At 42.7% G+C, this 10,609-nt stretch overlaps 1 protein-coding gene across 2 annotated transcripts in view; it reads right to left on the reverse strand.

The window, feature by feature from the left end:
- Positions 1-3,806, reverse strand: part of dab2ipa (DAB2 interacting protein a) — a 128,244-nt gene extending 124,438 nt beyond the window's left edge. Inside the window, exons 1-3 of one of the 2 annotated variants that reach the window (XM_029717778.1) lie at positions 3,551-3,806; positions 1,675-1,796; positions 1,153-1,279 (exon numbers count right to left, since the gene is read on the reverse strand). In XM_029717778.1, coding sequence (XP_029573638.1) covers positions 1,153-1,279; positions 1,675-1,796; positions 3,551-3,716 — 415 coding nt within the window. In that variant the 5' untranslated portion in view covers positions 3,717-3,806. Of the gene's footprint in view, positions 1-1,152; positions 1,280-1,674; positions 1,811-3,550 lie in introns of those variants that run through there. The other variant, XM_029717779.1, reaches the window with a different exon arrangement.
- Positions 3,807-10,609: the final 6,803 nt, after the last annotated feature.

A 10,609-nucleotide genomic window follows, 5' to 3' on the forward strand; every position in this document is an offset into this window, starting at 1 on the left:
AATAAAATTATATAGTTCTTAATGCATGGCATGGTTTCCTTTTATCGAAATGGTGAATAGATATGCAGACAAATTCATTCATGCAGGGAAAGGGAACAGTAATAATAGCCTAATAATAATCATAATAAAGCCTACTACTCTGGAGTCCTCATTTTTTTTAACATAAATTAATGTTATATGACTGGTTTACGGATCAGCTCTTTGAACAATTCTATGCCAGTGGGTCGGGTTGCGGAGAAAAATCTGTCCTGATGTCGGGTGGGGCTCTGAATTGATGTGGCCGGACGGCGTGGCTCCGAAAAACTGACCTGTGAAGGACTCTACTTGGGGCACACCTAGGGACACTACTGGGCAAAAACAAGCAATAATCGACAAATGTATGGATTATATTAGATCACCAAGGAATTTCGATTTTGAGTCCTGTGGTCACAGTTTGCCATTATTGCAGCGTACTGGGAAAGGAATGACTAGAAAATGTTTGAGGATGTTCCGAGTCCTTGACTGCTGAGACCTCCAGTGGTAAGGAAAGGAAATAGGCTAGGTTCACCCGTGTCTCAGTAAGAGGTGCTGTCGGCTCAAAAAAGCACGTTTGTTTTCATACATTTTTACAATATAGCCAATTTTGACTTTGCAGCTGGCCCATCTAGCAGAAATCACTCAGTTCTGTCTCCAGGACAAGACTAAACATAAACCTGATAATTTTGCAAAACATTAGTTTCAGTATTTTTTCAGAATGTCTACGCACACTCTTCCACCGTTAGGCCTAATCCACAAGCAGTTTATCCCCATTCTGAAAAAAAAGCCTTGATTTCACCACCACAAGCAATTTTCGCATCAAAGTTTCATTTACCTACATCTAGGCTCAATTCATTTGTAGCATTAGGACTCAAACAAAGCCGAAAATCAGTTACTCCAGACTTCATCCTTAGACAAATGTCTAAACCAATATTTTCAACGAGTAGCCTAATTTGCTCTGCTTCCGATTGAAGAAGAAATGGCAAAGTAGTCAACAAAGATGGAGTGAACGAACAAGATCACATATTTTACTTGTTCTCTACTGTGTTGATTGACAGGTAAGCGTTTCATCCCATAGTATAAGAGGAGTGATGTGTACTCTGTCTGGTAGGGTAGGAGTGGGTAGACTGTACTTACTGTTGACTGTGGCCAGGGCTGTTTTGTCTCCAAGGGTGTGGCGGTCTCTGGGCACAGTGAGGGTATGACGTAGTAGCCATACCGTGCACGACTCGGCCCGGCGCTCCTGCAGCAGCAGCGGGTGGATCTGAGTAACAGCCAGGACAACAGGCAAAGACAACAACTTATGCTACAGTTGCTACTGGTAATAAACAATGGGACAGTACACTCCAGGCTCCAGAAGGGTGGAATTCCACTCGCCTTAAAAAAAAACGAATACAAATGTAGGCCTACATGATTTCCCATCTCTTCAATCCTCACACCACATATTATTCATTAAAAAAATTTACATTTTACATTTTAGTCGTCATTTAGCAGACACTCTTATCCAGAGCAACTTACAGTAGTGAATGCATACATTTCATAAATTCTTTCTCCATACTGGTCCCCCGTGGGAATCGAACCCACAACCCTGGTGTTGCAAACACCATGCTCTACCAACTGAGCCACACAGGTCACCATTATTTGGTAGGAGTTAAATACCTCTTGTTTGTCCAATAGGAGTAGCTGACAGTCGGTAACTATGCAGAACTTGGGCTTCCATATGGCAGGCTCAGTGAAAGGCTGGCCGCAGGATATCCAATTAGTTGATGAGCTCTTCATATCTGCAAAACACACATATTAACAAACTATGACAGACAATGAATGTGGATTCCTCTTAATAGGCTTTAGTGTATTTTTTTCCAATATTAATTACAGTACCTGTAAGTACATAGAAGCGAGTCCTTTCTATTGGAATGGATGACAGCCTAATTAAAATTTTGCAAGTTTGAAATGCATCTTATAGAATGAACGCTGTTTCAATCACCACATAAGAGAATGACGTTCTCTGACACGTTCTATTTCGCACATAAAAAAAAACATGCCAGCATCCCGGATTGTACAGTGGAGATGGGACTCATGTAAACTGATAAAGAGCAAACAATCATTTTCAGATCCCTTCTTCCCCCACATCACACAGAGGGCATCAAGCCTTATCAAATCAAGGGAATCATTCAATAACCTTCACTGTAGTATGGTGGTCTCATTCTTCTTGGCTCATTACTGCTGGTGACAACTCCATCAGACACAGTAACTTAGCTACAGAGCTAGACTTATCAAACTCAAAAGAAGTTGATACTATATTAGTTAAGCACTGTAGGCAGGCAGCACAGAAAATGTTATTGCAGGCGAACGCTGTGCTTTCAGTAATCCCCACTTTCTGGGAGATTAAGGTTACTACCAGGGGTCAAATGTCCCATGCTGTTACGTCCTCTAACGTTCACAAATTCAAGTAGTATACTGCTTGAGGAAGAAGGATTTTGTCTCATTTGATGTTAACCTTATGATAGGCTACATCAGCATTGTCAGTAAGTGTGTGCCCATATCAGATTGAAGACATAGCAAGGCTGAGTGATTGTTCCCTCTTCTGAAGAATGGATAAGTATCCCGTGTGTCCAGTTAAGCTTACAGCTTAGTCCTGCTTACTTTTTCTTTGTAATGGTTGCATCACTCCTGTCAACTGTATTACTGTTTTTTTTACACAACGAAGCTTGTATCCTGCAGTTTAATATTTGTACTATGGTTGCATAACTTGTCAACAAGAAAAGGAAAGACACATGAATTAGATTCTCACCTGTCATGACTCATGCGTAGCTAGCTAGCTAGAATTACTACAGCAGGAATTTGATTTAGAGCTGGCCAAAACATTAAAAACACCTTCCTAATATTGAGTTGCACCCTCAGAACAGCTTCAATTCGTCGGGGCATGGGCTCTACAAGGTCCTGAACGCGTTCAACAGGGATGCTGGCACATGTTGACTCCAGTGCTTCCCACAGTTGTATTAAATTGGCTGTATGTCCTTTGGGTGGTGGACCGTTATTGATACACACAGGAAACTACTGAGCGTGAAAAACCCAGCAGCATTGCAGTTCCTGACACAAACAGGTGCGCCTGGTACCTACTACCATACCCCATTCAAAGGCACTTTTGTCTTGCCCATTCACCCTCAATGTCACACACAATCCATGTCTCAGTTATCTCAAGGCTTAAAAATCCTTCTTTAACATGTCTCACCCCCTTCATCTACACACTGATTGAAGTGGATTTAACAAGTGACATCAATAAGGGATCATAGCTTTCACCTGGATACACCTGGTCGGTCTGTCATGGAAAGAGCAGGTGTTCGTAATGTTTTGTACACTAAGTGTTTACTTCACGTGCATGGCATAACATTTTATCACGCATATCAACCTAGTTAACTAGGGGCCCATTGCTTTGAGGCAAAGCAACTTCCTCCCCCTTTCATCGGCACTTAAGGTTTCATTAGCTAGCTAGTTAGCTAGCTAGACACATTTGTTGTGTTTAATTGCTACTTACCGATAACCCTCATCCAGCCTTGAAATTGACATCGTGAAAGATGGGTCACCAAATTCTGCATATTATTTCGAAGTAGAGCGCACTTTTCCCGGGGATAACGATTCAAAAATAAAGTGACGTCTCCCTCAGCTATTAATGATTGAGGCATGTAATCTACTTTAAACATTTTTTCGCATATCACACCATGATGAATACAAATGGAAATTCAGCGTAAGGGAATAATCCGTGCGAATGTTCACTCTCCCTCGCGCTGTGCATTTCACACTTCAAAGACAATAAAACTTGCTGACAGAAAATAGGGCCGTGTTTTGACACAGCTACAACGTCCTTAAACACCTTAATTATATTAAAGGATTAACTGTCTGGCATAGACCTAGGCTGTGATCAATTGTTTCGGGTTTGTTTCTCTCTTACTTACTTTTAAATACATGACTTTTTGGAAACGTTTATGGGACGTAGAAGCTAGGCGTATTTAGCCCTGCAGTAGATACACTACATGGTCAAGAGTATATGGACACGCCTTCAAAATTAGTGGATTCGGATATTTCAGCCACAATGGTTGCTGACAGGTGCATAACACCCGCACTTCACATTGTTTCGACCGACATTATACCATAGAAGAAGACAAATGTATAAAATTGAGCACACAGCCATGCAATTTCCAGAGACAAACATTGGCTGTAGAGTGGCCCATAATGAAGAGCTCAGTGACTTTCAACATGGCGCTGTCATAGGATGCCACCTTTCAACAAGTCAGTTTGTCAAACGTCTACCCTGTTAGAGCTGCCCCGGTCAACAGTAAGTGCTGTTATTGTGAAGTGGAAATACCTAGGAGCAACAACGGCTCAGCCGCTAAGTGGTAGGCCACACAAGTTCACAGAATGGGAGTGCTGAAAGCGCATAAAAATCGTGTGTCCTCAGTTGCAATACTCACTACCGAGTTCCAAACTGCCTCTGGAAGCAAGGTCAAAACTGTTTAGTCGAGAAATCAGTTTCCATGGCCGAGCAGCTGCACACAGGTTTACCATTCCCACAATGCCAAGCGTTGGCTGGAGTGGTGTAAAACTCGCCACAATTGGAAGTGGGGACCAACTCCATATTAATGCCCATGATTTTGGAAAAAAATGTTCGACGAGCACATACTTTTGGCCATGTAGTGTAAGTATTCATTGTGTATGTCTTCAGACCTCTAATTTGATTGTCATTGTGACTTACAATCAGTTGTGTAAAGTACTTAAGTAAACCTTTTTTATTTTAATTTGATTTCACCTTTATTTAACCAGGTAGGCCAGTTGAGAACAAGTTGTCATTTACAACTGCGACCTGGCCAAGATAAAGCAAAGGCGTGCGATTTAAAAAAAACAACACAGAGTTACACGTGGGATAAACAAAAGTACAGTCAATAACACAATATAAAAATCTATATGCAGTGTGTGCATATGGCGTAAGGCAATAAATATGCCATAGTAGCGAAGTAATTACAATTTAGCAAATTAACACTGGAGTGATAGATGTGCAGATGATGATGTGCAAGTAGAAATACTGGTGTGCAAAACAAAGTTAATAAAAACAATATGGGGATGAAGTAGGTAGTTCGATGGGCTATTTACAGATGGGCTGTGTACAGCTGCAGCGATCGGTAAGCTGCTCAGATAGCTGATGCTTAAAGTTAGTGAGGGAGAATAAGTCCACAACTTCAGCGATTTTTTATTTTATTTTTTTGTCATTTTTTTTGTTATTTTTTTAATTTTTATTTATTTTTTTGTATTTTTTGTTTTTGCAATTTGTTCCAGTCATTGGCAGCAGAGAACTGGAAGGAAAGGCGGCCAAAGGGGGTGTTGGCTTTGGGGATGACCAGTGAGATATACCTGCTGGAGCGTGTACTACGGGCGGGTGTTGTTATGGTGCCAAGGGAGCTGAGATAAGGAAAACCTCTGGGATTCCACTGGGATTCTCTGCCTCTACCCCTATTACAGGGGCTGAGTCACTGGCTTACTGGTGTTCTTCCATGCCGTCCCTGGGAGGGGTGCATCACTTGAGTGGGTTGAGTTACTGACGTGGTCTTCCTGTCTGGGTTGGTGCCCCCCTTGGGTTGTGTCGTGGCGGAGATCTTTGTGGGCTATACTCAGCCTTGTCTCGGGATGGTAAGTTGGTGGTTGGAGATATCCCTCCAGTGGTGTGGGGGCTGTGCTTTGGCAAAGTGGGTGGGGTTATATCCTGCCTGTTTGGCCCTGTCCGGGGGTTTCATCGGATGGGGCCACAGTTTCTCCTGACCCCTCCTGTCTCAGCCTCCAATATTTATGCTGCAGTAGTTTATGTGTCGGGGGGCTAGTGTCAGTCTGTCACATCTGGAGTATTTCTCTTGTCTTTTCCGGTGTCCTGTGTGAATTTAAATATGCTCTCTCTAATTCTCTCTTTCTCTCTTTCTTTCGGAGGACCTGAGCCCTAGGACCATGCCTCAGGACTACCTGGCTTGATGACTCCTTGCTGTCCCCAGTCCACCTGGCCGTGCTGCTGCTCCAGTTCCAACTGTTCTGCCTGCGGCTATGGAAGCCTGACCTGTTCACCGGACGTGCTACCTGTCCCAGACCTGCTATCCCAGACCTGCTGGAACCCTGACCTGCTCACCGGACGTGCTACCTGTCCCAGACCTGCTGTTTTCAACTCTCTAGAGACAGCAGGAGCGGTAGAGATACTCTCAAAGATCGGCTATGAAAAAGCCAACTGACACTTACTCTTGTGTTACTGACTTGTTGCACCCTCGACAACTACTATGATTATTATTATTTGACCATGCTGGTCATTTATGAACATTTGAACATCTTGGCCATGTGCTGTTATAATCTCCACCCGGCACAGCCAGAAGAGGACTGTCCACCCCTCATAGCCTGGTTCCTCTCTAGGTTTCTTCCTAGGTTTTGGCCTTTCTAGGGAGTTTTTCCTAGCCACCATGCTTCTACACCTGCATTGCTTGCTGTTTGGGGTTTTAGGCTGGGTTTCTGTACAGCACTTTGAGATATCAGCTGATGTAAGAAGGGCTATATAAATAAATTTGATTTGAATTTGATTTGATAAGGCAGAGCTTTACCTAACAAAGACTTATAGATGACCTGGAGCCAGTGCTCTGGTGACGAATATGTAGCGAGGGCCAGCCGACGAGAGCATACAGGTCGCAGTGATGGGTGGTATATGGGGCTTTGGTGACAAAACGGATGGCACTGTGATAGACTGCATCCAGTTTGCTGAGTAGAGTGTTGGAGGCTATTTTGTAAATGACATCGCCGAAGTCAAGGATTGGTAGGATAGTCAGTTTTACGAGGACATGTTTGGCAGCGTGAGTGAAGGATTGGAGATGCTTAATATGAGTCTGGAAGGAGAGTTTACAGTCTAGCCAGACACCTAGGTATTTGTAGTTGTCCACATATTCTAAGTCAGAACCATCCAGAGTAGTGATGCTAGTCGGGCGGGTGGGTGCGGGCAGCGATCGGTTGAAAAGCATGCATTTAGTTTTACTAGCGTTTAAGAGCATTTGGAGGCCACGGAAGAAGTGTTGTATGGCATTGAAGCTTGTTTGGAGGTTTGTTAACACAGTGTCCAAAGAAGGGCCAGATGTATACAGAATGATGTCGTCTGCGTAGAGGTGGATCAAGGAATCACCCGCAGCAAGAGCAACATCGTTGATATATACAGAGAAAAGAGTCGGCCTGAGAATTGAACTCTGTGGTACTCCCATAGAGACTGCCAGAGGTCTGGACAACAGGCCCTCCGATTTGACACACTAACCTATATCTGAGAAGTAGTTGGTGAACCAGGCGAGGCAATCATTTGAGAAACCAAGGCTGTTGAGTCTGCCGATAAGAATGTGGTGATTGACAGAGTCGAAAGCCTTGGCCAGGTCTATGAAGACGGCTACACAGTACTGTCTTTTATCGATGGCAGTTATGATATCGTTTAGTACCTTGAGTGTGTCTGAGGTGCACCCGTGACCAGCTCGGAAACCAGATTGCAGAGGAGAAGGTATGGTGGGATTCGAAATGGTCAGTGATCTGTTTGTTAACTTGGCTTTCGAGGACTTTAGAAAGGCAGGGTAGGATGGATATAGGTCTGTAACAGTTTGGATCTAGAGTGTCATCCCCTTTGAAGAGGGGGATGACCGTGGCAGCTTTCCAATCTTTAGGAATCTCGGGCGATACGAGAGGTTGAACAGACTGGTAATAGGGATTGCAACAATGGCGGCGGATAATTTTAGAAAGAGAGGGTCCAGATTGTCTAGCCTAGCTGATTTGCATGGGTCCAGGTTTTGCAGCTCTTTCAGAACATCTGCTATCTGGATTTGGGTGAAGGAGAAGCTGGGGAGGCTTGGGCAAGTAGCTGCGGGGGGTGCGGAGCTGTTGGCCGGGGTTGGGGTAGCCAGGAGGAAAGCATGGCCAGCCGTAGAGAAATGCTTATTGAAACTCTCGATTATAGTGGAAATAGTTTAAAGTCCTACTTGACGTTTTTTGGGGTATCTGTACTTTACATTACTATTTATATTTTTGACTACACCTACTTTTACTTCACTACATTCCAAAAGAAAATAATGTACTTTTTACTCCATACATTTTTCCTGATACCCAAAAGTACTCGTTACATTTTGAATGGGGTTGCAGGTAGCTTACCGGTTGTGCGGTAGGCCAGTAACCGAAAGGTCGCTGCTTTGAATTCCTGAGAAAAATCTGTCAATGTGCCCTTGAGTAAGGCACTTAACCATAGTTGCTCTGGATAAGAGCGTCTGCTAAATGACTAAAATGTAAATTAATGATCTGGTGGACTCACTAAACACACATTTTTTTGTAAATTATGTCAGAGTGTTGGATATCCGTGAATTTGTAAAACAAGAAAATGGTGCTGTCTGATTTGCTTAATATAAAGAATTTGAAATGATTTATACCTTTACTTTTGATACTTAAGTATATTTTTGCAATTACATTTAAATCAAATCAAATGTTATTGGTCACATACACATGGTTAGCAGATGTTATTGCGAGTGTAGCGAAATGCTTGTGCTTCCAGCTCTGACAGCACAGCAATATCTAACAAGTAATATCTAACAATTCCACAACAAATACCTAATACACACAAATCTAAGTAAAGGAATGGAATAAGAATCTATAAATATATGGATGAGCAATGTCAGAGCAGCATAGGCTAAGATGCAATAGATGGTATAGAATACAGTATATACATATGAGATGAGTAATGAATGATATGAAAACATTATTAAAGTGGCATTATTAAAGTGACAAGTGTTCTATTTATTAAAGTGGCCAATGATTTCAAGTCTGTATGTAGGCAGCCGCCTCTCTGTGTTAATGATGGCTGTTTAACAGTCTGATGGCCTTGAGATAGAAACTGTTTTTCAGTCTCTCGGTCCCAGCTTTAATGCACCTGTACTGACCTCGCCTTCTGGATGATAGCGGGGAGAACAGGCAGTGGCTCGGGTGGTTGTTGTTCTTGATGATCCTTTTGGCCTTCCTGTGACATCTGGTGCTGTAGGTGTCCTGGAGGGCAGGTAGTTTGCCCCCAGTGATGCATTGTGCAGACCGCACTACGCTCTGGAGTGCCCTGCGGTTGTGGGCGGTGCAGTTGCCGTAACAGGCGGTGATACAGCCAGACAGGATGCTCTCAATTGTGCATCTGTAAAAGCTTGTGAGGGTTTTAGGTGACAAGTCAAATTTCTTCAGCCACCTGTGGTTGAAGAGGCGCTGTTGCGCCTTCTTTACCACACTGTCTGTGTGGGTGGACCATTTCAGTTTGTCAGTGATATGTACGCCGAGGAACTTAAAACTTTCCATCTTCTCCACTGTTGTCCGATCGATGTAGATAGGGGTGCTTATTAAGTATATATACTTAAGTATATTTAAAACCAAATACTTTTAGACTTTTACTCAAATAGTATTTTACTTGGTGACTTTCACTTTTACTTGAGTAATTTTCTATTAAGGTATCTTTACTTTTACTCAAGTATGACAATTGGGTACTTTTTCCAGACACTGCTTACAATCACGACAGAACTGATCATACAGTCACTGGATCTAATCGGGCGTCAAGTCTCCATCTGTTTCATGCTATTATGCTGCCCTCTAGTGCCAAGGCTAGAGGTTGAAAAATAATTGGCTGTCTAAAAAAAAATACACTAATCATTTTCACTTCACTAGTCACCAGTTTAATGTTAAAGGCAGTGGGGCAACTTTCACTGAGGACGGGGGGATATGTCCCCCCCACATTCGGAAATTGCATTTTTGTCCTGCCCAGTTTTATCATTGAAATGTGATACAAAACGAGACACCGATGTACTTTAGGACCTTGCAGACACCTCTGAGGCCTCAGGTAGGCTGGGGTGTTTATCAGACTGGATAAAAAAATAAAATAATGTCCCACCCCACTTCTAAAACCAAAGTTGCGCGCCTGATTAGAGGTCACATGTTTTAGGTGTACCAGAATGCATAAACAATTTACCAGAGATTTACACTACATAGTATAAACAGTAAACTGACAGGAATATTGATAAACATTTCATATCCTACTCTTCATGTAATATAAGCGGATGAACATCTAGTTATCTTTATAGTTGTGTCGTTAATATGTTAAGGTGACACTGGTGAGGGTCATGCATGTTCCTCCAAGGATGTTTGCTGTGTAATCATGTGTAAAGTTGATACTGTCAGTCTCATAACAGTTCATTGTCTCTTTCTGTCCTTACGGGCTCCTCTAACACTTCTCTACACATGCTGCTCTGGAAAACCACCAGACTTGGTTTTAGTAATGCTAGACTTTTGTGAACACTGAACAGATATGGTTTTAAGATGTATCATTTTACAATTGCATTCCTGTGTGAATTCATTTCTTGGGCTCTTCTATTGCAATAAGGTAACTGGTATGGCATCTATATCTAAGTAGGAGAAAAAGCACATGGGGTTTTGAAGACAGCCCAATACATCACCGGGACCATGCTCCCACCCTTCCAGGACATCTACTCAAAACGGTGCCTGAGGATGACCCGCAGCATCATCAAGGACA

The sequence above is a fragment of the Salmo trutta genome, chromosome 27 (genome assembly GCF_901001165.1).
Source record: "Salmo trutta chromosome 27, fSalTru1.1, whole genome shotgun sequence".
In the NCBI taxonomy this organism is placed as follows: Eukaryota; Metazoa; Chordata; class Actinopteri; order Salmoniformes; family Salmonidae; genus Salmo; species Salmo trutta.